A 25,966-nucleotide genomic window follows, 5' to 3' on the forward strand; every position below is an offset into this window, starting at 1 on the left:
CGTTCATGTACGGATGAAGAGTCTAACTTCGCTCATGGGCAAATAAAGAGTGGATTCCAGCAGAGAGTGGGTAGGTCTGATTGTGCACTTGCTGCGAAGCAAGCAACACTAGGTACTTCCCTGTGTCCTCCCTGCTGAGAGCTGTTGTTGATTGCTACCAACCCCAAAGGGGTCGGTCATCCAACTTCAAGTACCACACTATAGGTTTTAGGTTTGGTTATTCAGGGTCACATTACCAGACAACCAACCAACGTGTATATAGCTTTTCAATATTTTGATCCTGTGGAATCGCCACTAGATCTTAAGACTATTCAAGCAAGAAGCATGTTGACCACTTGACTTTGCGCCATTCCTGAACATTACTTCAGCAGTGCGCCACTCCTATTTTAATTGGATTGGAGATCTCACTGATTAAAAAATTTCTCTGGAGAACTTCGATATCCCATTTCACTCCACCACTTTGATTGCTCACTTGCACCACATTCATCTACACACCAAGGCCCTATACCCACACGGCACACAACGGCACTGTGGAATAAAAGATTTCCAGCAAAGAGCCCCTCATAGGGAGCCTGTCGGGTATTGCAGCGCCGACCTGACGAGGAGCATGCCCTATGATGAAGCATGACACCCAGCCGGGTGAGTGAGGGCCCTAATTCAAATAGGGAGAATCCCTTATTCCTCCTATAGATATAGACTGAGGACGACCCAGTCCTGTTGTCCCCTCCTTCCTCCCTTTTTATGAACTGCATATCTTTCTGTATGGACAAATGAAGAGTCTACCTTCGTTCATGGGCAGATAAAGAGTCTACCTTCGTTCATGGGCAGTTGAAGAGTCTACCTTCGTTCATGGGCAGATAAAGAGTCTACCTTCGTTCATGGGCAGATAAAGAGTCTACCTTCATTCATGGGCCGATAAAGAGTCTACCTTCATTCATGGGCAGATAAAGAGTCTACCTTCGTTCATGGGCAGATAAAGAGTCTACCTTCATTCATGGGCCGATAAAGAGTCTACCTTCATTCATGGGCCGATAAAGAGTCTACCTTCATTCATGGGCAGATAAAGAGTCTACCTTCATTCATGCACAGATGAAGAGCCTTCCTTCATTCATGCACAGATGAAGAGTCTACCTTCGTTCATGCACAGAGGAAAAGTCCTTCTTCATTCTTGCACAGAGGAAGACTCAACCTTCGTTCATGGGCAGATAAAGAGTCTACCTTTGTTCATGTACAGAGGAAGAGTCTTCTTCGTTCATGGGCAGATAAAGAGTCTACCTTTGTTCATGCACAGAGGATGAATCTTCCTTCGTTCATGTACAGAGGAATAGTCAACCTTCGTTCATGGGCAGATGAAGAGTCTTCCTTCGTTCATGCACAGAGGAAGAGTCTTCTTCGTTCATGGGCAGATAAAGAGTCTACCTTTGTTCATGCACAGAGGATGAATCTTCCTTCGTTCATGTACAGAGGAATAGTCAACCTTCGTTCATGGGCAGATGAAGAGTCTTCCTTCGTTCATGCACAGAGGAAGAGTCTTCTTCGTTCATGGGCAGATAAAGAGTCTACCTTTGTTCATGCACATAGGATGAGTCTTCCTTCGTTCATGCACAGATGAAAGGTCTACCTTCGTTCATCCAGAGATGAAGAGTGTTCCTTCACTCATGCACAGATGAAGAGTATACCTTTGTTCATGGACAGAGGAAGAGTCTTCTTTCATACTTGCACAGGGGAAGACTCAACCTTCGTTCATGGGCAAATAAAGAGTCTACCTTTGTTCATGCACAGAGGATGAGTCAACCTTTGTTCACGGGCAGATAAAGAGTCTAACTTCGTTCATGGGCAGTTGAAGAGTCTACCTTTGTTCATGGGCAGATTAAGAGTCTACCTTCGTTCATGGGCAGTTGAAGAGTCTACCTTCCTTCATGGGCAGTTGAAGAGTCTAACTTAGTTCAAAGGCAGATAAAGAGTCTACCTTTGTTCATGCACAGAGGATGAATCTTCCTTCATTCATGCACAGAGGAATAGTCAACCTTCGTTCATGGGCAGATGAAGAGTCTTCTTCGTTCATGGGGAGATGAAGAGTTTTTCTAAGTTAATGCACAGATGAAGTCTACCTTCGTTCATGCACAGAGGAAGAGTATTCCTTAGTTCATGTTCAGAGGGAGAGTTTACCTTCGCTCATGCACACAGTAAGAGCCTACCTTCCTTCATGCACAGCTGAAGAGTAGACCTGCCTTCATGCAAATGAAGAACATGTCTGCCTTCATCCTCAGAGCGCATTACTGACACCGGCGCAGGACAAAGCTCTCGGGAGACGCACTAACTGTACACTATCTAAGCAGTGGAGCAGCTACTCGCTCCCCCTAAGGGGGAATTTTCACACACTGCACCCTCCTGGAGGACTTATGGTCCCTGACCACTTTCTAAACCCAGGCTTTTCTGCCACCAGCAGTGGAAGATGGATCAGAGGTTTAAAAGTGTCACCATCCTTTGCTGAGCACAGTCCCCAGCACAGGCTGGTTCATGCCTCAACAGGTGACAGTGCATCATTGTTGTACCTGAATGCACAGTCCCAGCCTGGGACAGTGCGTCTTTTATGGTCATCCAGCCTGATGGGTCATGACGTTAAACTATCTGAAAGAACATATAATGATTAAGAATAGCAGCCGGGGAGCTGGGCACCTTCAGGGCGATATGTGATGAAAGACTTCGGGCAGATTTACTAAGGAGGCGGCAATGAAATGCAACGTGAAAGTCTCCTGGGTTAAACTGCACTAAAGGGTGACGTTTGTGCTGCGTTGATGAGGTCATTGGCCATGGAAACCCAAATACCCCTGCTTGAATGATGGTAAAAACAATTTAGTTTTGTGGCGCGAAGGCGGGGCGAGGGTGTCTTAAGTGAGTTTTGTACTCAAAGCACACCCACAGCTGAAGTTCTCTTCACACAGACTGCCTAAGGGTAAATCACATAATGGATCATTTTGCAGACTTACATGTGCAAATATCATGTGATTTCCTTTCACCCGTTATTGCATATGTTTAGATTTATATATCTTGCAAAGGTAGCACGTGCTACTTTGTGAAACTTTCATTTTAAAGGCGCTGTGTGGATAGTAGATCTTGTTCCTTGGGCCCAGATTTTCAAAAATGTCATGGAACACAGCACAGAAGCCAAAAATGCTGGGCTGCGTGACAAGGAGGGAGCTGGAGTTTCATAACTACAGAGAAATGGCTCTCTCCTCCATTCTCCCTCCTGTAGATTTTCGAGTCTGTGCACGAGTCTACCATAGGTTTTGTACTGAAAGGCTACCCCTCCAGTACAAATTAGCATGCTTAGACACATTTGAAAAGGTTTCCTACTTTCTACGGATGTTGCACAGTGCAGAACACACGCAAAATCAGAAAAGAAAGGAGAAAAAAAAGACATATCAGCATTTAACGCCTCCTTTCAAAGGTCATTAACTTTTGGAGCTAAACCCTGTCTACTATTGTTTGTAGATATGGTTTTGCGTCAAAAGGCATGGATGGTTGCAAGGGAAGGCCCATGTACCACCCATTTAATGCCCCCCTTAGCGCTAAGTAACACAAATCTGTGCTTCACGCTGCTTTGTGTTACTGACAGGGTACTTTCCAGCACAAAACAAGTTATGCGCTGCAAAGTAATATAGGGAAAAAAAACTTTGTGCTGGCTAGCGTCACTTTTGTGATGCTAACCCAGCGCAGAATGTTTGTAAATCTACCCCTCCGAATTCCTGGCTCACTAGTACCACTCTCCATGAATTTAGCACAGTGCGTACGTCAACTTCAAAACAAAAATCCCACGGAGGTTGTTCTATGCTGTGGTTTGTAACGTTTAGCGTTGCTTAATGTCACAAGGACACCAGTGTAAACAATAATAAATCTTGTGCCTAGCATGAAGCCCAAAACTTCCAGAGAGTTGAAAATACTGTTTGTGTTCACACTTTTTGAATAGCTATATTTACAATTGGTGGCATGTGAAATACATAATATCTGCCAGTTCATGTGAGTAGTTGGTTAATGGACACGCCCTCTTGGCACCTGCTGCAGGTGTTCTGTGGAAAGCATTCTGTCAACAGCCAGGAGTAAATATAATGCTGCTGCTGTTTCAGATGTGGTGTTGGCATTGCCACATACATGCCCTTGGCAAGCCCTGGCACCTGTGACTCACCGGCAGCTGACTTCACTGGGGTCGATCCAGAGCGACATCTCGTTGGGCAAGGGGAGCTGGGAGTAGGTCAGGCCACTGGCGTCGCAGGCCCGCAGCAGCGATTCGTCCACCTGCTGCTTCTGGTTGATGCGGATGCACCTGCAGAAGAGAGGGTTAAACCTTAAGAGAAGAATACCAGCCATTTCTACTTAGCGCTTCGTACCACACTTCTAAGTCCTTTAAATACCAGGTGTTACTATTAACCGATGGAATGAAACTCAATTTACCAACCTCTGAAGGATGAAAGGCCGAGTTGCCCATGCAGTCTTGACCTTCAGATAACTATTTAGGGGGTGCCAGGGAGTGTGTGTATTCAGAACGCGTGTAGGCAATGACTGAGGTTAACATGGGCCGGCCATGGTGTTCCTCTAGCTTCCCACCAGAATGTCTCGGACCTTCTCCTGAGAGCCTAAAACTAGATTAGCGCCTCGCATATTCAGTCCAGAGCCTCCCAACTGCCCGGTGAGATGGTAAACTCGTTTCACAACAGGATGTGGAAAAGCCACCAGATTGTGATAAACTTTGGACACCAAGGTACAGTAGGGATAACCTGCTCTAATCTGAACAAAGCCACGGGCCTTCCAACAAACAAGGCAGTGGCTGCACATAGTTGCACTGGTAAAGCAAGCACTCCGCAGTGCATGTATGTATCACCGTGGTGTACGTTCTGAGAGCACTGCACTCCACAGCAAGATAACCCACCGCCCTCGGAGGACTCCGTGCACTTCCACACACTGGCCTCTCTGCTGAGGCTGCCGTCGGTAGTCTTGGTTGATGCAGGAAGTGCCATGCAGTCGTTTGAGATCGCTAACTCCTCTCAGATAACAGGCCCAAGCTGCCAGCAGCCAAACTACTCAGTTCTTAAACACTTGTGCAACATGTAGTAATAATCTATTCAGAGAGCAGAAATCACATCTCAGAATCCAGGACACGTATTCGGCATTGGGTCACCTGGAATGAAGACCAGCAACCAATGGGGTGCGACTCCTCAGCCCACGAGCTGAGGAGTCGCTCCCACTGTCCCTGCAGACAGCTGGTTTCTTCGCGCTGCTTTGCCTCGCTTGCCAGAAATATTCACTTGGTCCATTTCGCCTGCTGCATAGCTAAGTAGCGCTTTGCTTGATCTGCGCTGTTTATCTGCTCAAAGTGTATTTTGCATTGGCGCTCTGTGGCTTCTGAAATTGTGCCGCTTTATTGACATTTTGCTTGCTTTGTGCCTCATTTGCGCTCTGTAAGACTAGAACTGCTTCCCCTACGCTCTCAGCGCATTTACCTGTAGCGCTACGCTGTGCCTCCCCCCCCCGCCTCCATTTTGTTTGTTGTCCTCGTCGTCCTCGTGCACCCGCCCCGCCTCCCAGCTGATACGCCCTCGCCCCTCCCCTCCACTATCCATATATGACAGTAGCTCCCGCGCGCAGCGTTCACGAGCAGCGACCGCGCCCAATCCGCGCCAAAGGTGCGCCAAAGGTAAGCCCGTCTACGCCCGTCCGTGCCTGGACCGCGCCCAGTGCCAGACCCCCTGCCCCTCACGTTGCCCAGCCCTCCCGCATTACCTACGATGCCGCCTCCCTCCTAGCCCTTAACCCCGGTCGCGCCCCCAACTGCGTCCAAGCCGCCCCTGGACAAACCCATGGACCTTTCTCATGCCACTCCTGCAAATTCAGCGGCACCGACAACATCTCCGATACGATCACACCACGGATTCCCGACCCCAACCACCTAGAATGCATCCTTCTCAACACCCGCTCGGTCCACAGGCACGCCATTGACCTCTGAAACCTACTAGACACCATCTCTCCTGACGTCGCCTTCCTAACTGAAACATGGATGAACGCTTCCTCCGCCCCTGACATCGCCATCGCTATCCCTGAAGACTATAAGATCACACGCAAGGACCGCACCGACCATACAGGAGGTGGAATCGCTATCGTCCATAAGAAATCCATCCGCATTTCCACCAACTCCGACGCCAACCTCGCTAACTCCGAACACCTTCACTTCCAGATCCACATCGACCCCAAGACAACTCTTAGAGGCACCCTCCTCTACAGACCACCAGGACCCCGCGCAAAATTCAGTGAAGACATCACGGACTTCATCACCCCACACGCGCTCCCCTCCAAAGACTACATCCTCCTGGGAGACCTCAACTTCCACCTCGAAAAGCTCAACGACCGCAACACCGCCACCCTCTTGGACAACCTCGCCAACCTTGGACTTAAACAACTGGTCACTTCCCCCACCCACATCGCAGGTCACACACTCGACCCCATCTTCACCTCCAGCAACCATGTCTCCTTCAGCCACACTACGGAGCTCCTCTGGACTGACCACAGCTGCGTTCACTTCACCTACAACAAACCAAAACCCATCAACCACCACCAACCAACTCTACAAAGAAACTGGAACAAAATCACCATCGACCAGATCTCCTCATCGCTCCTTCTAAACCCCCCAGCCCTCTCTTCTAATGCCAACGAAGCCGCCTCCAACCTCACCCTTTGGCTATCCAACACCGCCGACACCTTAGCACCACTGAAAAAACGTCATCACAAACTTGGCAACAAGAAGGCCTCATGGGTTAACGATGACCTCAAGAAATCCAAGAAACTGTGCCGCTCCCTTGAAAAGGCCTGGAAAAAAGACCCATCCACCAGCAACAAGGATGCCTTCAAAAGCGCCATTCGTACTCACCACCAACTGATCCGAAAAGCCAAGAAAACATCATTCAAGGATCGACTTGACAACAACGCCCACAACAGCAAGGAACTTTTCAACATCGTCAAGGAATTTTCCAACCCCTCGGCCAACTCCAACGACATCACCCCCTCTCAAACCCTCTGCGACTCCCTAGCCTCTTTCTTCCACAACAAGATTGCTGACATCCACAACAGCTTCGACAACCAACCCAGAAGCCAACCCACCCTACCATCTGCTGACCATCTTCCCCCCGCTAACACCATTAACGCCTGGAACCCAATCTCCACCGAGAACACCATCCGCCTGATGAACTCCATCCACTCTGGATCCCCCACAGACCCATGCCCTCACCACATCTTCAACAAAGCAGACTCCGTCATAGCTCCGCACCTCCGAGACGTCATCAACTGCTCCTTCAACTCCGCCACCTTCCCGGATGACTGGAAACACGCCGAACTCACCGCCCTTCTGAAAAAACCAACAGCAGACCCCACCGAACTCAAAAACTACCGCCCCATCTCGCTTCTTCCATTCCCGGCCAAAGTCATCGAGAAAGCAGTCAACAACCAGCTCGCCGCCTTCCTCGAAGCCAACAAATCCCTCGACCCCTCACAATCTGGCTTCCGAGCAAAACACAGCACTGAGACCGCCCTCATCGCAGCAACAGACGACATTCGAACTCTACTGGACAATGGAGACACAGTCGCCCTCATCCTCCTCGACCTCTCTGCAGCATTCGATACAGTCTGCCACAGCACCCTTCTACAACGCCTCAACAACATCGGAATCCAAGGAAAAGCACTTGATTGGATCACCTTGTTCCTCACTGGAAGAACCCAGAGAGTCCGCCTCCCACCATTCAAGTCCGAGGCCTCTGAAATCATCTGCGGCGTACCACAAGGATCCTCACTCAGCCCCACCCTCTTCAACGTATACATGAGCCCCCTTGCGGCCATCGCTCGCCAACACAATCTCAACATCATCTCCTACGCGGATGACACTCAACTGATCCTTTCTCTCACCAGAGACCCCAGCACCGCCAAAACTAACCTACACGAAGGAATGAAAGAAGTCGCAGAATGGATGAAACACAGCCGTCTGAAACTGAACTCGGACAAAACAGAAGTCCTCATCTTAGGTACATCCCCCTCGGCTTGGGACGACTCCTGGTGGCCGGAAGCCCTCGGAAAAGCACCCATCCCGACAGACCACGCACGGAACCTAGGCGTCATCCTAGATTCTTCACTCTCAATGGACAAACAAGTCAGCGCCGTATCCTCCTCCTGCTTTAACATTCTTCGCATGCTCAGAAAAACATTTCGCTGGATCCCCTCCGAAACAAGGAAAACAGTCACCCATGCTCTGGTCACGAGCCGACTGGACTACGGAAACACCCTCTACGCAGGCACCACCGCTAAACTCCAGAAGAAACTCCAACGAATCCAAAACGCATCAGCCAGGCTGATCCCACGCAACGAACACATCTCTGGTCACCTTAGAGACCTCCACTGGCTACCCGTCAATAAGAGGATCACTTTCCGACTGCTTACCCACGCACACAAATCACTCTACGACATCGGACCAGATTGCCTCAACTCTCGGCTGTCCTTCTACACCCCCGCCCGCCAACTTCGCTCTTCCAGCCAAGCCTTCGCCACTGTACCTCGCATCAACAAGACCACCATGGGAGGCAGATCCTTTTCATACCTGGCTGCCAAAACATGGAACTCACTCCCCGCTTACCTTCGCCTCACCCAGAATCACCTAGCGTTCAGAAAGCAGCTTAAAACGTGGATATTTGACAAATAATCCTCCTCCCCTTTCCTAAGCGCCTTGAAACCCTCTGGGTATGTAGTGCGCTATACAAATTTCATGACTTGACTTGACTTGACTTGACTGTGGTCCTTGCATCTGCTGACCCCGAGATACCTCGAGGGGGCATCAGTATTCCAGCCTGCATCCTGCAGATGATCTGTTTCCAACCTTCCCCGCCTCCCAGAGACTCTTATACAGTTGTGGGTTGACAGCTGGTCATGTCTCCGCCCAGAGTGAACAGTCAAGCGACGCACGCAGCACGCACGGCCTCAAGCTGAGCACAGGAACAACATAGGATTATCTTTCTCCTATTAATTCTCCCCAGGCCACTTCCTGTGTGTGTCTCATCGGTTGCATTAGCCGCCGTTCCAGTCTCACTGACAGGTCAGGAATGCAGTGTGCGGCTTTGTGTGGTACTTCCGTACACGTGTGCACTGTGCCCTCTTTGGCCGAAGCCAGTTCCTATGACACTGCAGCGCCCGCCACACACCCATCCCTCTTCCCGCCACACATGATGCAGTCTGGGGAGGCCCAGCCCACAGCCTGACCCCCATGGATGAACCCCTTGCGATGGAACGCTGGAACCGAGTTTGACATACAGAGCAGCTATTAATGAACCTCGTCGTGCCTCTGGCTGGCGAATGAGCCATAATGTTGCAGCCATGTATGTTGAGCTTCTAAAGACGTGCCCCATAGTGTCCTCTGTCGGGTGATCTGTAGGTAAACGTATCAAGAACTCACGCCCTCTGCGGCCAAACCGTAACCACCTGGTGGTCGATTAAACCGAGATTGAGTTGTGCCAGACCAATGAATACCGGACACCGCCAGCCGAAACATCAGCTCCTATCATACAAACATCTGCAGACATTGTACAAGACACGGGGAAGAGAGAGTAGACGTCCCAGCATCCTTCTAGGCCGTTCATACTGAGGGCCTATGTTGTATGCATGCTGACCACTAGATGTCACTGTTGTCAATCTTATGTTCTGTACAACTGTTTATGTTGTTGATTAATCATGCCTGACCAGTAGATGACGCGGAGGAATGTGACTGGTCTAAAATACACTGCTAGCATGTTAACACTGAACGTGCGAGTTGTCTTGACAGTGTCATTCTTTGGCTGGCCACTAGGTATCCCTGCCGTCACTGTTATATTCTGCTACCAATGCCGTCCAATGGCCGGCTGGTAGATGTCACTGCTCTCAGGTTTATATTCTGTTGACCACATTGGGCCTGAATGACGCTGCTGACAATCCTAAACTATAAAGTGATGTCTCGCAGAAGAGAATTTAGCAAACTGGACGATTCCAAAGGCACCAAACAGGCTTACTGAACTAATAACATGACTATTATCACCAATTTACAAAATACAACATTCAACGTTATAAATGAACTCTCAGACACCACTGCAATATCACCTCAGCCCCCCACTTCACGCACATTTTGCGATCAGTTAAATAAATATTTTGTGGATAAAATATTCATGAGCAGAGACTGAGAGGTCACTTCCGAAAAGCTACCACTGGCCTCCCTCCAAGACTAAGGGAGAAACCTCTTTCAATGCGTTTTCAGGTAACTCCTAAACTCATCCTTACTACAGGGAATAGTGTCTCAGTCCTTCAAAGATGCCTCAGTGGTCCATCTGCCTTAGAAACAAGGAGCTGACCCCCAGTGATTCTGAAGAACAATCACCCTAGCTCTTTACTGCCAGTGGGAGCCAACATTAAATTGTAAATTGATACTTGTATAGCGCACTACTTACCCGCAAGGGTCTCAAGGCGCTTGTACGAAAACAGCTGTGGAACCCATCCTGGATTTCCCTGTGAGGCGTCCACTCCTGGGCACCCCCAAGGTGGAGGCCAGCCACCCTTAGCGTTGTGGGGGCCGTTGTGGAGATTAAGCAAGCTATTGCCCAGAGTTGCAGAGTGGGACTCTATGATTGGAATAGGCACCGAGGGGAGAATTATCAGGTCCGTGGAATTTTTGAGCCCAAGACCCGCCGAGACGGGGACTTGAACCCTGGTCCCGGGCTAGACCTCTGCATCAGGGTCTGCCGCTCTAACCATTGAGCCACACTTCTCCAACATTATATAAGACCACATTGCCAAGCAACTGTGCAGCCAGCTGCAGGCAACCAACTTCCTGGGAATATTCAAAGATGGATTCCACCAGCCTGTGGCACTGAAACTGTTCTTTTATCTGTTGTAGATGCTTTGAGAGTCAACGTGCCCAAAGACAGTTCAATCCGGTTATGCTATTGGACCTGTTGGCTGCATTTGACACAGTCGATCATATCATCGTTTTAGTGGTGGCCGGACTTAAAGGCACTGCTTTAAACTTTTTTAAATTCTTCCTCACAGACCGTAGGCTTCCACCTTACTGTGCCACCATGATCAACATTAGGGGCCAGATCTAGGTCGCCCAATACCGGTCGGTAACGGCCGAAATTACCGAATTTCATCCGTTACGACCGGTATTGGGCTTTTTAGATGTAGGTGGCATTTTTTTAGGATTCGGTATTTTACCGAATCAGTAATTTAAGGGTTCGGTAAAATACCGAATTCTTAACATACAGATTCGGTAAATTACCGAATCCAGGATGTAGGGAGCACTCAAGTTGGTTCATTCCTCAGTTAAGGATTCGTTATTTACCACCAACTACAAGTTGGTGGTAAATAATGAAAACCTTTGAAAAAGCATTTTTTTTGATTTTCCAACAGTGCAATGTGGCAGACATACATGCCCTTAGGGCATGTATGTGTGCCACATGTGCACCCATACACAATTGAGGGGTGCAACAGGGTGTCAAAGTGACACCCTGCCACACCTCAATGTTTTCCCCCTTTTACCAAATCTGTATTTACCGATTCGGTAATTGCCATTCATTCCTATGGGCCTCCAGGCCCATAGGAATGAATGGCAATTACCGAATCGGTAAATACTGATTCGGTAATTATCGAAACTTACAGATTCGGTAATTTTTCACGAAAAATTACCTACATCCCATTTACCTATTCTTAAATACCACTTAAATAAAAATATGGGGAGGGCATAACTGGTGTGATTATGCTACAGCATAATCACGTGAAATTACAGCAAAATTACGCAAGATGGCGCATATTTACATGAGGAGCGTAACCCAGCAGTTATGGCTATTTTCTTGGCGGCACAAACTGCATCCTCGTGTCCAAAATAGATTGGTGGATGCATTCTGCGCTTAAAAAGTAGCGCTAAATGCAACAGAAGACAGACAACAGCCACCGTCAGCTATATTTATTGTTCCTGTTCTCCTGCAGTAGGATTTGTGTGCCAAATTACTCATTATGGCTATAATCGCATCATTTCCAGTTGCTTCAAAGAGTAATAGGAAATACCAAAACGATGCCGGCGTAATTACAATTTCGTCTAGGCCTAATCAAAATATACATGTACCAGTGTCAGCCGAGGCTGCTTACCTGTAGGCCTGGCCCTTGAAAGGAGGGGTTCGCCCGGTACCAGTGGTTATCGGAGGCTGCTTATCTGTAGGTATGACCCTTGAGAGGGTTCTATGGGTACCAGTGGTTAGCAGTAGACTGCTGATCTGTATGCCTGGCCCTCGAGAGGGTTCTCCGGGTACCAGTGTCAGCATAGACTGCTAACCTGTAGACCTGGCCCTTTAGGGGGTTCTCCAGGCAAGCGTCAGCAGATGCTGATCACCTGTAGGCCTGGCCCTTAAGGGGGGTTTCAGGGTACCAGTGTCAGCAGGGGCTGCTTACCTGTAGGCCTGTCCCTTGAGGGGTTCTGTGGGCACCAGTGTCAGCCAATGTTTATTACCTGTAGGCCTGGCCCTTGAGGGGTTTCTCTGGGTACCAGTGTCAGCAGGGGCTGCTTACCTGTAGGCCCGGTCCTTGAGAGGTTCTGTGGGTACCAGTGTCAGCAGGGGCTACTTACCTGTAGACCCGGTCCTTGAGAGGTTCTCTGGTACCAGGGTCAGCAGAGGCTTGTTATCTGTACCCCTGGTACTTGAGGGGTTCTGTGGGTACCAGTGTCAGCAGGGGCTACTCACCTGTAGGCCCGGTCCTTGAGAGGTTCTCTGGTACCAGGGTCAGCAGAGGCTTGTTATCTGTACCCCTGGCCCTTGAGGGGTTCTGTGGGTACCAGTGTCAGCAGGGGCTACTCACCTGTAGGCCCGGTCCTTGGGAGGGTTCTCTGGTACCAGGGTCAGCAGAGGCTTGTTATCTGTACCCCTGGCCCTTGAGGGGTTCTGTGGGTACCAGTGTCAGCAGGGGCTACTCACCTGTAGGCCCGGTCCTTGGGAGGGTTCTCTGGTACCAGGGTCAGCAGAGGCTTGTTATCTGTACCTGTGCCCCTTGAGGGGGTTCTGTGGGTACCAGTGTCAGCCGAGGTTTATTACTTGTAGGCCTGGCCCTTGAGGGGGTTCTGTGGGTACCAGTGTCAACAGAGGCTGCTTTCATGTACGCCTAGCCCTTGAGAGGGTTCTCAGGGGACAAGTGTCAGCAGAGGCTCCTTACCTATAGGCCTGGCCCTTGAGAGGGTTCTCTGGGTACCAGTGTCAGCAGAGGCTGCTTACCTATAGGCCTGGCCCTTGAGAGGGTTCTCAGGGGACAAGTGTCAGCAGAGGCTCCTTACCTATAGGCCTGGCCCTTGAGAGGGTTCTCTGGGTAGCAGTGTCAGCAGGGGCTGCTTACCTGTAGGCCTGCCCTTCGAGGGAGAACTTTGGGTACCAGTGTCAGCAGAGGCTGCTTACCTATAGGCCTGGCCCTTGAGAGGGTTCTCTGAGTACAAGTGTCAGCAGAGGCTGCTTACCTATAGGCCAGGCCCTTGAAAGGAGGGGTTCGCCCGGTACCAGTGGTTATCGGAGGCTGCTTATCTGTAGGTATGACCCTTGAGAAGGTTCTATGGGTACCAGTGGTTAGCAGTAGACTCCTGATCTGTATGCCTAGCCCTTGAGAGGGTTCTCCGGGTACCAGTGTCAGCATAGACTGCTAACCTGTAGACCTGGCCCTTTAGGGGGTTCTCCAGGCAAGCGTCAGCAGATACTGATCACCTGTAGGCCTGGCCCTTGAGGGGGTTTTCCGGGTACCAGTGTCAGCAGGGGCTGCTTACCTGTAGACCTGGCCCTTGAGGGGGTTCTGTGGGTACCAGTGTCAGCAGAGGCTTGTTATCTGTACCCCTGGCCCTTGCGGGGGTCCTCCTGGTACCAGTGTCAAAAGAGGCTGCTTTCATGTACGCCTAGCCCTTGAGAGGGTTCTCAGGGGACAAGTGTCAGCAGAGGCTCCTTACCTATAGGCCTGGCCCTTGAGAGGGTTCTCTGGGTACCAGCGTCAGCGGGGGCTGCTTACCTATAGGCCTGGCACTTGAGAGGGTTCTCTGGGTACCAGTGTCAGCAGGGGCTGCTTACCTGTAGGCCTGCCCTTCGAGTGAGAACTTTGGGTACCAGTGTCAGCAGAGGCTGATTACCTATAGGCCAGGCCCTTGCGACGGTTCTCTGGGTACCAGTGTCAGCAGAGGCTGCTTACCTATAGGCCTGGCCCTTGAGAGGGTTCTCTGAGTACCAGTGTCAGCAGAGGCTGCTTACCTATAGGCCTGGCACTTGAGAGGGTTCTCTGGGTACCAGTGTCAGCAGGGGCTGCTTACCTGTAGGCCTGCCCTTCGAGCGAGAACTTTGGGTACCAGTGTCAGCAGAGGCTGATTACCTATAGGCCAGGCCCTTGCGACGGTTCTCTGGGTACCAGTGTCAGCAGAGGCTGCTTACCTATAGGCCTGGCCCTTGAGAGGGTTCTCAGGGGACAAGTGTCAGCAGAGGCTCCTTACCTATAGGCCTGGCCCTTGAGAGGGTTCTCTGGGTAGCAGTGTCAGCAGGGGCTGCTTACCTGTAGGCCTGCCCTTCGAGGGAGAACTTTGGGTACCAGTGTCAGCAGAGGCTGCTTACCTATAGGCCAGGCCCTTGAGAGGGTTCTCTGGGTACCAGTGTCAGTAGAGGCTGCTTACCTATAGGCCTGGCCCTTGAGAGGGTTCTCTGGGTACCAGTGTCAGCCAGCAGAGGCTGCTTATCTGTAGGCAGAGGCCATGAGGGGGTTATCCGGGTACCAGTGCCAGAACAGGCTTGTTATCTGTACGCCTGGCCCTTGAGGGGGTTCTCCATGTAACAGTGTCAGCAGAGGATTCAACTGTTTCAGGGGTCAGCAGGGGCTGCTTACCTGTAGTCCTGGCCCTTGAGTGGGATCTCTGGGTACCAGTTTCAGCGGGGGCTGATTACCTGTAGGCCTGGCCCTTGGCAGGGTGGGGGCTGTGGGCTTCTCCTGGTATCAGTGGTCAGCAGAGGGCTCTCCTGGTACCAGTGTCAGCAGGGGCTGCTTACCTGTAGGCCTGGCCCTTGAGGGGGATCTCTAGGTACCAGTGTCAGCAGGGGCTGCTTACCTATAGGCCTTGCCCTTGAGGAGGATCTCTAGGTACCAGTGTCAGCAGGGGCTGCTTACCGGTAGACCTGGCCCTTGAGAGGGGTCTCTAGGTACAAGTGTCAGCAGGGGCTGCTTACCTGTAGGCCTGGCCCTTGAGGGGGATCTCTAGGTACCAGTGTCAGCAGGGGCTGCTTATCTGTAGGCCTGGCCCTTGAGGGGGATCTCTAGGTACCAGTGTCAGCAGGGGCTGCTTACCTGTAGGCCTGGCCCTTGAGGGGGATCTCTAGGTACCAGTGTCAGCAGGGGCTGCTTACCTGTAGGCCTGGCCCTTGAGGGGGATCTCTAGGTACCAGTGTCAGCAGGGGCTGCTTATCTGTAGGCCTGGCCCTTGAGGGGGATCTCTAGGTACCAGTGTCAGCAGGGGCTGCTTACCTGTAGGCCTGGCCTTTGAGGGGGTTTCTCAGGGTACCAGTGTCAGCAGAGGCTGCTTACCTATAGGCCTGGCCCTTGAGAGGGTTCTCTGGGTACCAGTGTCAGCCAGCAGAGGCTGCTTATCTGTAGGCAGAGGCCATGAGGGGGTTATCCGGGTACCAGTGTCAGCCAGCAGAGGCTGCTTATCTGTAGGCAGAGGCCATGAGGGGGTTATCCGGGTACCAGTGTCAAAAGAGGCTTGTTATCTGTACGCCTGGCCCTTGAGGGGGTTCTCCATGTAACAGTGTCATCAGAGGATTCTACTATTTCAGGGGGCAGCAGGGGCTGCTTACCTGTAGTCCTGGCCCTTGAGTGGGATCTCTGGGTACCAGTGTCAGCGGGGGCTGATTACCTGTAGGCCTGGCCCTTGGCAGGGTGGGGGGGGTGGGCTTCTCCTGGTATCAGTGGTCAGCAGAGGGCTCTCCTGGTACCAGTGTCAGCAGGGGCTGCTTACCTGTAGACCTGGCCCTTGAGGGGGATCTCTAGATACCAGTGTCAGCAGGGGCTGCTTACCTGTAGGCCTGGCCCTTGAGGGGGATCTCTAGGTACCAGTGTCAGCAGGGGCTGCTTACCTGTAGGCCTGGCCCTTGAGGGGGATCTCTAGGTTCCAGAGTCAGCAGGGCCTGCTTACCTGTAGGCCTGGCCCTTGAGGGGGATCTCTAGGTACCAGTGTCAGCAGGGGCTGCTTACCTGTAGGCCTGGCCCTTGAGGGGTTTCTCTGGATACCAGTGTCAGCAGGGGATGCTTACCTGTAGGCCTGGCCCTTGAGGGGGATCTCTAGGTACCAGTGTCAGCAGGGCCTGCTTATCTGTAGGCCTGGCCCTTGAGGGGGATCTCTAGGTACCAGTGTCAGCAGGGGCTGCTTATCTGTAGGCCTGGCCCTTGAGGGGGATCTCTAGGTACCAGTGTCAGCAGGGGCTGCTTACCTGTAGGCCTGGCCCTTGAGGGGGATCTCTAGGTACCAGTGTCAGCAGGGGCTGCTTACCTGTAGGCCTGGCCCTTGAGGGGTTTCTCTGGGTACCAGTGTCAGCGGGGGCTGATTACCTGTAGGCCTGGCCCTTGGCAGGGTGGGGGGGGGGCTTCTCCTGGTATCAGTGGTCAGCAGAGGGCTCTCCTTGTACCAGTGTCAGCAGGGGCTGCTTACCTGTAGGCCTGGCCCTTGAGGGGGATCTCTAGGTACCAGTGTCAGCAGGGGCTGCTTACCTGTAGGCCTGGCCCTTGAGGGGGATCTCTAGGTACCAGTGTCAGCAGGGGCTGCTTACCTGTAGACCTGGCCCTTGAGGGGGGTCTCTAGATACCATTGTCAGCAGAGGCTTGCTATCGGTTTCGCTGGCCCTTGACGGGGTTGTCTGTTTACCAGTGTCAGCAGGGGCTGCTTACCTGTAGGCCTGGCCCTTGAGGGGGATCTCTAGGTATCAGTGTCAGCAGGGGCTGCTTACCTGTAGGCCTGGCCCTTGAGGGGGATCTATAGGAATCAGTGTCAGCAGGGGCTGCTTACCTGTAGGCCTGGCCCTTGAGGGGGATCTATAGGTACCAGTGTCAGCAGGGGCTGCTTACCTGTAGGCCTGGCCCTTGAGGGGTTTCTCTGGGTACCAGTGTCAGCAGGGCCTGCTTACCTGTAGGCCTGGCCTTTGAGGGGGTTTCTCTGGGTACCAGTGTCAGCAGGAGGTGCTTACCTGTAGGCCTGGCCTTTGAGGGGGTTCTCCGGGTACCAGTGGTCTGTGTACTTCTCGCACAGGATGGCAGTCAGTTTCTCCCCAAACTTCTCGACTTTGTCCTGGTCCAGGGTCTTGTTTCGGTTAATCAGTTTTGAAATGTACTCCACACCTACGGCTACCTGCTCTTTCATGCTTGCTGCAGGATGGAGGAAGGCCCTGATGGAGAAAAAAACAGAGAAGCAACTTTGAACAGGGGTCTTCGACAACCACCTTAAGTTTGAATACATGTACTAGACATGGCGGGATAGGCGACATGTCTCGCAGTGCATCAAGATACCATAATGGGAGGCAAGCACCCCAACCCCAGTCACTAGAGACCTAGGGGCAATTTTACAAGCCCCTTGCGCCCGCCGTACGTCACTTTTCCCATGTTAAAAATGACGCAAAAGTGGCGCAAGCGGCTTGTAAATAAGCCCCTAAGAGTTCAGAGAGGAGACAAGCACTACAGCCACGTCATCACGGAGGAGACAAGCACTTCAACTCGATTCTGAAGAATATTACACCTGCAAGAGGAAACATGCAGTACACTCCCCTTCGAATGACGTGTTACATCTCAGGAGACGAGCACTTCAACCATAATCTAAATAATTGTCCAGCTCACGGAGGAGGCTGCACTACAAAACGCCCTTCGAATGAAGCGCTACATTTTAGATGAGGCAAGCACTTTAACCCTGATGTAAAAAATATTACATCTGACAGAGGACAGAAGCTCTTCAACCGTGGCCTAAAAATATTACACCGTAAAGCGGTTATAAGCAATCCATATCCCCATTCAAAAGGAGCGTTACATCTTAGACGAGGCACACTCCAACCCTGACCTAAAAAATATTACATCAGAAAACATATAAGTCGCCTATGTCAATAGTTTACGTCAATATTCTTTAATGTGAAACATTACTGTATACATCTGATTGTCGCCTAAGTTTCAGGGTCCAAATATCATTAAATAGTTTTGTTATTTTCTTCTTGTCAAGAACATTCAGTGAGAAAAACCTGCTCCAAAACTGCACTCTTTGGCTATTTACTACACATGTGATCATAATAGATTGCACATTTTGGAAATGGAATGAAAACATGTTTATATCTCTAGCTATCTATTTTTGTCTTTCTCTTTTAATCTGAGCACATATGTTCATCTCATTCATCCCGGGCTCCTTCAGCAGCCCCCCCCACTCCTGCAAAGACACCCCAACATAAAAATCACCAATATTAGGTCCATTGTAGTGAACAATCTAAAAAGACCTTGTTGCTATGTTTCGGTGGGAATCTTTTATCCTGCCTTCTTCAGGACAATTATTGCCCAGTTGCTGTCAGAGTGGATTTGTCAGTAGCATTTCTCTGAATTGAGCCTCCTTTGGTTCTGGCATATGCAAATAAATCAACCCGCATTTATGGAGCACGGTTAATCACCCGCGAGAGTATCCAGGTGCTGAGAGCGTAGCTGCTCAGGTCAGTGGAACAGCCAGGTCTAGGGTCCTTTGCTGAATAGGAGGTCCCCAGGTCAAGGGGGATGCTTTCTAGTATTTTGCTGCTAAGTAAGAGAAGGATAGCGTGTCCCCCACTGCTGCTCCGGCAGATGCGGGGGGGGGGGTGGGGGGGTGTGCATGGGAGTGGGAGGTGGGGTGCCGGTGTCTGGAGGGTTGGTGGAAGTTCAGGGGGTGGTTGATGTAGGCTGGTCCTTGGTTGTGAAGGGCTTTTAGGTGTGGATCAGCCTCTTGGATTGACATCCATTCTGGGTGGGGAGCCAGAGGAGCTTTCTGAGGTGGGGGGTGATGTGGGTCAGTTTAGGGAGGTCGAGGAAGAGTCCGGCCACTGAGTTCTGAATGATCTGCAGTCTCTTCCGGAGGTGTGTGGTACATTGCACCAAGGAACGGAGCCGTAAAGATTACCACCCATTCTGCATTCTGCACTTTTAGAATGGGATCAACACACTAATAGCATAGCTTCAGCTCCAACACCTTGGAATGCTAGGTGCTTCCCATGCACACATTCGGTCATGTTTTATCTGGTGATATTGAGCAGGAAAAAGGCTGGTATTTCGGTCCCAGCGGTAACACCAGTTCAGATGCCGCTGGGGGAGGGCCTAACTCAATTCTTGTTAACTCAAGAACCAGTTCCCTTCACATTGTGCCAGGTTTAAACATAATGCAACTACAACAACTGCTGGACAGAATGCAGAACAATGTCATAAATTCACCCCAGTACAGAGATCTGGGCCTAAATCCATCGTTTTTTTGCTCACCGTGCCATTTCAGTTTGGACCCAGCCATATGCAAATCAGTCTTGACCCTGTGCCCCATGGGAACAGTCCAGCCAGAACTGCCAAGCATCACCTCCTTGGACTGGAAACAAGCATCCTAGGACCGGTTTCGGGCTTTCAGCCCTTATCAGCCAGGATAGTTTGAATACAGGTTAAAAAATAAAGCAGCATGTCTATTGCTAGGGCTGTTATAGTAACGTGTTTACTTACAGTGCTTAGAAATGACAGACTGCGATATGCAGCGCTATATAACACGTTGTTATTACTGGAATGATACATGGGAACCCTTTTCCCTGTAATGGAGGGACCGAAGTCTTGCAATCTGATTTAGTGGCTCTCCTTTCACCAATCCCAGGTGGCTGCACGGATCAGACCACCATGTGAGACTTGCAACCTAGGTTGCTCAGAGGTGCATAAACCTGCTTAGCTATGTCATCGTTTTTTTTGTTGTTTGTCAAAACGCGTTGAAACAGCATTATTCACACCAAAAACAAGTTATCAAACACAGTTTATAGCCTCGCCGAACAGGGTGATATAAGTGTTAGTATTTGACAACATAGGTTGACTACAAATCCCAGAATGCAAAGCCAAGGCCCGGTCAGGCAGGTAGAACTGCACCAGACGCAAACACCCACGCGGTGGACCTCACATCTCAGCGCTCTCTCCCCGGTGGACTGTGCGTCCACAGCCCACCCTCGGGTCGGGGGTTCCGGGAAGCGGTGATTAAGCCGTGGGTGCTGCAAGAGGAAGCAAGAGCAGCATGAGTCACGGGCGGAACCGGCTGGCACCGCCCCCCAGCCGGCATCACTTCTCGCCAGGCACTGGTGCAACCGAGGGGAAACCCAGGGAGAACCGAAAGGAACAGAGGAGTGGGTGGGGGCGCTTCTGGCCCCCCTCACGCCACACGGCACGCCCTTCGCTCTCCTCTCTGCCCCCACTGTACATCTCACGCATCGCTCGGTGGCTGTGCCTCGTTTCTGCTCCTCCTTTCATCTGCGAGCTATAATCTGACCCCTTCCGCCCACTCTCGTCTACGTTCTTTACGTCCTATCTCCACTAGTCCCTGGCAGTCACTCCTTTCTTCCGTCTCACACGCTCCTGGTGGCTTCACCCTGGCCCTCTCCCATTTCACCTGTGCTCGATTCTCTAACCGGTTCTCTCTGCGCCCCCCAATTTCATCATCGCATTATGTTGTCGATGTCTTCCGCTTCAGTGAAACCGGCCGCTTTTCCACCCTCACCCAACCTCCTCAATTCGTGACATTTACCCTTTCTTCTGAGTAAGTTCTTCTCCCTGGAGTCTCATATCTGCTCCTCCTTTCAACCGCGTGTTCTGTGCGCCTTCACCTAATGCCCCGTGCACTCTCTTCGACATCTTCCCTTTCGGACTGCCCCCCCCCCCCCCCCCTATTTCACACGTTTCCTTGTCCCCACCCCTTATTCTCACTCTTCCGTCCTCTTTAATTTAATTGTCTCCTCTTCCTCCTCCGCTGAGCCGTTGCGCAAAGCACACTTTTCACCCAGCTGTGTCTTGGCGCTGGATACCAAATGCTTATTATTGCATAAGTCAACGTGCCTGCAATGTTGCATTAGTCCACTGTGCCCCGGTCACGAATCTGTCAGTGTAAGTAGAATTTTATAGCGTTGTGCTGAGGAGTGCCTTCCACTAGGCGCTTCCACGGCATCTCTTAGCGGTATCAGAATCCTAGATCATTTGAACAAAAACTCTCTCATGGAGGGAGGACGGGGAGCGACACTAGACTCGAGGCGGCCTCACCCCAGGGTCACAAATGTCGACCTGATCCCCAAGGTCACCAATGTCGGTCTGACCCCCAAGGTCACCAGTGTCAGCCTCACCCCCATGGTCCCCATTGTCGGCCTCACCCCCAAGGTCCCCAATGTCGGCCTCACCCCAAGGGTCACCAATGTCAGCGTCACCCCCAAGGTCCCCATTGTCGTCCTCACCCCCAAGGTCACCAATGTTCGGCCTCACCCCAAGGGTCACCAATGTAAGCGTCACCCCCAAGGTCACCATTGTCGGACTCACCCCCAAGGTCACCAATGTTCGGCTCACCCCAAGGTCAGCAATGTCGGCCCCACCCGAAGGTCACCAATGTCGGCCTCACCCTCAAGGTCACCAATGTCGGCCTCACCCCCAAGGTCACCAATGTCTGCCTCACCGGAAGGTCAGAAATGTCAGCCTCACACCCAAGGTCACCAATGTCGGCCTCACCCCCAAGGTCACAATGTCGACTTCACCCCCAAGGTCACCAATGTCGACCTCACCCCCAACGTCACCAATGTCGGCCCCACCCCAAGGTCAGCAATGACGGCCTCAGCCGAAGGTCAGCAATGTCGACCTCACCCGAAGGTCAGCAATGTCGGCCTCACCTGAAATCAGCAATGTCTGACTTATTCCCAAGGTCACCAATGTCGGCCTCACCTGAAGATCACCAATATCGGCCTCACCCGAAGGTCACCAATGTCGACCTTACCCGAAGGTCACCAGTGTCGGATTTACCCCGAAGGTCAGCAATGTCGGCCTCACCCGAAGGTCAGCAATGTCGGCCTCACCCGAAGGTCAGCAATGTCGGCCTCACCCGAAGGTCACCATTGTCGGCCTCACCCGAAAGTCACCAATGTCGGCCTTACCTCCAAGGGCACCAATGTCTGCCTCAGCCGAAGGTAACAAATGTTGCCCCCAAGGTCATCAATGTCAGCCTCACCCAAAGGTTACCGATGTGGGCCTCACTCTCAAGGGCACCAATGTCGGCCTCACCCCCAAGGTCAGCAATGTTGGAATCACCCCGAGGTCACCAATGTCGGCCCCACCCCAAGGTCACCAATGTCGGCCTCACCCCCAAGATCACCAATGTCGGCCTCACCCCCAAGGTCACCAATGTCGGCCTCACCCCCAAGGGCACCATGTCGGCCTCATCCTCAAGTGCACCAATGTCGGCCTCACCCTCAAGTGCTCCAATGTCAGCCTCACCCCCAAGGGCACCAATGTCGGTCTCACCCACAAGGGCACCAATGTCGGACTCACCCCCAAGGGCACCAATGTCGGCCTCGCCCCCAAGGGCAGCAATGTCAGACTCACCCCCAAGGACACCAATATTCGGGCTCACCCCAAGGTCACTAATGTCGGCCTCACCCCCAAGGTCGCCAATGTTGGCTTCACCCCCAAGGGCACCTATGTCGGACTCACCCCCAAGGGCACCAATTTCGGACTCACCCCCAAGGGCACCAATGTCGAACTCACCCCTAAGGTCACCAATGTCGGATTCACCCCAAGGTCACCAATGTTGGCCTCACCCCCAAGGTCAGCAATGTCGGCCTCACCCCCAAGGTCAGCAATGTCGGTCTTACCCCAAAGGCCGCCAATGTCTGACTCACCTCAAGGTCACCAATGTCTGACTCACCCCCAAGGTCAGAAATGTCGGCCTCACCCGAAGGTCACCAAAGTCGGACTTACCCCCAAGGTCACCAATGTCGGACTCACCCTCAAGGTCACCAATGTCGGCCTCACCCGAAGTTCACCAATGTCAACTTCACCCGAAGATCACCAATGTTGGACTTACCACCAAGGTCTGCAATGTCCGGCTCACCCCAAGGTCACCAATGTCAGACTCATCCCCAAGGTCACCAATGTCGGCCCCACCCCAAGGTCATCAATGTCGGCCTCACCCAAAGGTCACCAATGTCGGACTTACCCCCAAGGCCGCCATTGTCAGAATCACCCCCAAGGTCGCCAATGTCGGACAGACCCCCAAGGTCACCAATGTCAGTCTCACCCACAAGGTCACCAATGTCCGCATCACCCACAAGGTAACCAATGTCGGCATCCTCCCAAGGTCACCATTGTCGGCCTCACCCCCAAGGTCACCAATGTTGGACTCACCACCAAGGGCACCAATGTCAGTCTCACCCCCAAGGTCACCAACGTTGGCATCACCCCCAAGGGCACAAATGTTGGAATTTATTTATTTATTTATTTTGAAAGTTTTATATAACGCGAACAAGATCTTTGCAGATATCGGAGCGCTTTACAAGGACAAGGGGGTATACTAGTTGAGGTAGTTAGGTACAAGGTGCACCGTTACATAGGTAGGTCAATAAACAAGAGGTAGGTCAAAGTTGAGGTAATGTAGGTACAAGGTGCATAGTCAAACAGGTGCGCCACTAGTATATAGGTACAAAAAGAAGTGGCATATACTTGTTTAAGCGTGCTTAAAATGCTTTTGGAGGTAGCATACAGGTAAGCATAGTTGAGGTAGGTGAGTACAGGGTGCATAGTCACACAGGTGCATCAGTAGTACAGGAGTAGTAATAGTTCAGTTGGTGTAGGTACAGTATGCAAGTCAAACAGGTGCGTCAACAATATAAAAATATACAAATACGTTTACAATCAAATAAGTCGATAATACAAGTAATACAAATGGTCCAAGGGGTCAGGCAGGTAGTACAGAGCGGATTCTTGAGAAATACAGAATAATAGATCATGTGCATTTAGCCATGAGGATCGCTTTTACTTCTTTCTTAAAAAGTTTGTTGGAGAAGATGAGCCTGGTTTCAGGCGGGAGTGAGTTCCAGATCCTGGGCGCCATTCCTGAGAAGGAGCGTTTATAGGTTTTTTCCTTCCGAAATCTTCGAGGCTTCAGCAGAAGATTGTTTGTGCTTCTAGTAGTTCTAGAGCCACCAGAAATTGTCAGCTTTTGAGTGAGGTAGGCTGGCGAGTTCAAATGTACAGCCTTGTGTGTCATGCAGGCGATTTTCAGATGTATTCTGGCTTCAAAAGGTAGCCAGCTCAGGGATTTAAAGTCAGGGGAAATATGCGAGTATTTTTTTGAGCCAGTGATGAGTCTCGCTGCAGCGTTAAGGGACGCTCTTAGGGGAGCCGTTGTAGTTAGGGGGAGCCCGCAAAGGGCGGTGCTACCGTATTCTATGTGCGGGATGACTATAGATTGTACTGCAGTTTGGAAGTCTTTGGCTGGGAGGAAGGGTTTAAGTTTTCTCAAGGTATTCACCCCAAGGTCACCATTGTCGGCCTCACCCCCAAGGTCACCAAGGTCGGACTCACCCCAAGGTCACCAATGTCGGCCTCACCCCCAAGGTCACCAATGTCGGCCTCATCCCCAAGGTCACCAATGTCGGACTCACCCCAAGGTCACAGATGTCAGACTCACCCAAAGGTCACCAATGTCGGCCCCACCCCTAGGTCACCAATGTCGGCCCCACCCCCAGGTCACCAATGTCGGCCCCACCCCAAGGTCACCAATTTTGGCTTCACACCCACGGTCACCAATGTTGGACTCACTCCAAGGTCACCAATGTCGGCCCCACACCCAAGGTCACCAATGTCAGACTCACCCCAAGGTCACCAATGTCGGCCCCACCCCAAGGTCACCAATATCCGGCCCACCCCAAGGTCACCAATGTTGGGCTCAGCCTCCAGGTCACCTATGTCGGCCTCAACCAAGGTCACCAATGTCGGACTCACCCCCAAGGGCACCAATGTCGGACTCACCCCAAAGTCACCAATGTCGGCCGCACCCCCAAGGGCACCAATGTCAGTCTCACCCCCAAGGGCATCAATGTCGGCATCACCCCCAAGGTAACCAATGTTGGCATCACCCCAAGGTCACCATTGTCGGCCTCACCCCCAAAGTCAACAATGTTGGACTCACCCTAAGGGCACCAATGTTGGCGTCACCCCCAAGGTCACCAATGTTGGCCTCATCCCAAAGATCACCAATGTCGCCCCACCCCAAGATCACCAATGTCGGCCCCATCACAAGGTCACCAATGTCGGCCTCACCCCCAAGGTCACCAATGTCGGCCTCACACCCACGGTCACCAATGTCGGCCTCCTCCCCAAGGTCACCAATGTTGGCCCCACCCCAAGGTCAGCAATGTCGGCCCCACCCCAAGGTCACCAATGTGGGGATCACCCTCCAGGTCACCAATGTTGGGCACCCCTGGAACTGCTGAGACATGAAGCTGCCACCCAGTGTCCAGGAGGGCTCTGTTTAGGCCGGAGTGGGGGCGAGCCCAATAATGCCTGGTAGAACAGGTGACCCCCACACCCACCTCACGTACCCCGAATTGGGTCAGCTGCCGCAGCGCACTGGTAAGTTTGGGGGTGCCCATAAGTTTGGGGTTGAGGGCGCCTGTGGGGAATTTCCTAATTGTTTGTTTTGGTTCTGGGGAATTGTTGTGTTCTCTGCACTGTACTGAATTTTTGTCCTGAATCTTGACCCTTTGGCATTAATTTTTACTTGCCATTGGGCCAGGTGCCGCTGCGCACTGGTAAGTTTGGGGTTGTGGGCACCTGGTGATTTTCCTAACTCTTTACTTGGTTTCTTTTACAGAGCATC

At 51.7% G+C, this 25,966-nt stretch overlaps 1 protein-coding gene across 1 annotated transcript in view; it reads right to left on the minus strand.

Annotated features, from left to right (window-relative positions):
* The window catches only part of LOC147701065 (protein BTG3-like), a 60,965-nt gene that overhangs the window by 7,024 nt on the left and 27,975 nt on the right, over nucleotides 1-25,966 (minus strand). Inside the window, exons 3-4 of the mRNA XM_086929859.1 lie at nucleotides 17,289-17,486; nucleotides 4,187-4,324 (exon numbers count right to left, since the gene is read on the minus strand). Coding sequence (XP_086785985.1) covers nucleotides 4,187-4,324; nucleotides 17,289-17,461 — 311 coding nt within the window. The 5' untranslated portion in view covers nucleotides 17,462-17,486. The remainder of the gene's footprint in view (nucleotides 1-4,186; nucleotides 4,325-17,288; nucleotides 17,487-25,966) is intronic.

This window comes from Lissotriton vulgaris, chromosome 7, assembly GCF_964263255.1.
Source record: "Lissotriton vulgaris chromosome 7, aLisVul1.2, whole genome shotgun sequence".
In the NCBI taxonomy this organism is placed as follows: Eukaryota; Metazoa; Chordata; class Amphibia; order Caudata; family Salamandridae; genus Lissotriton; species Lissotriton vulgaris.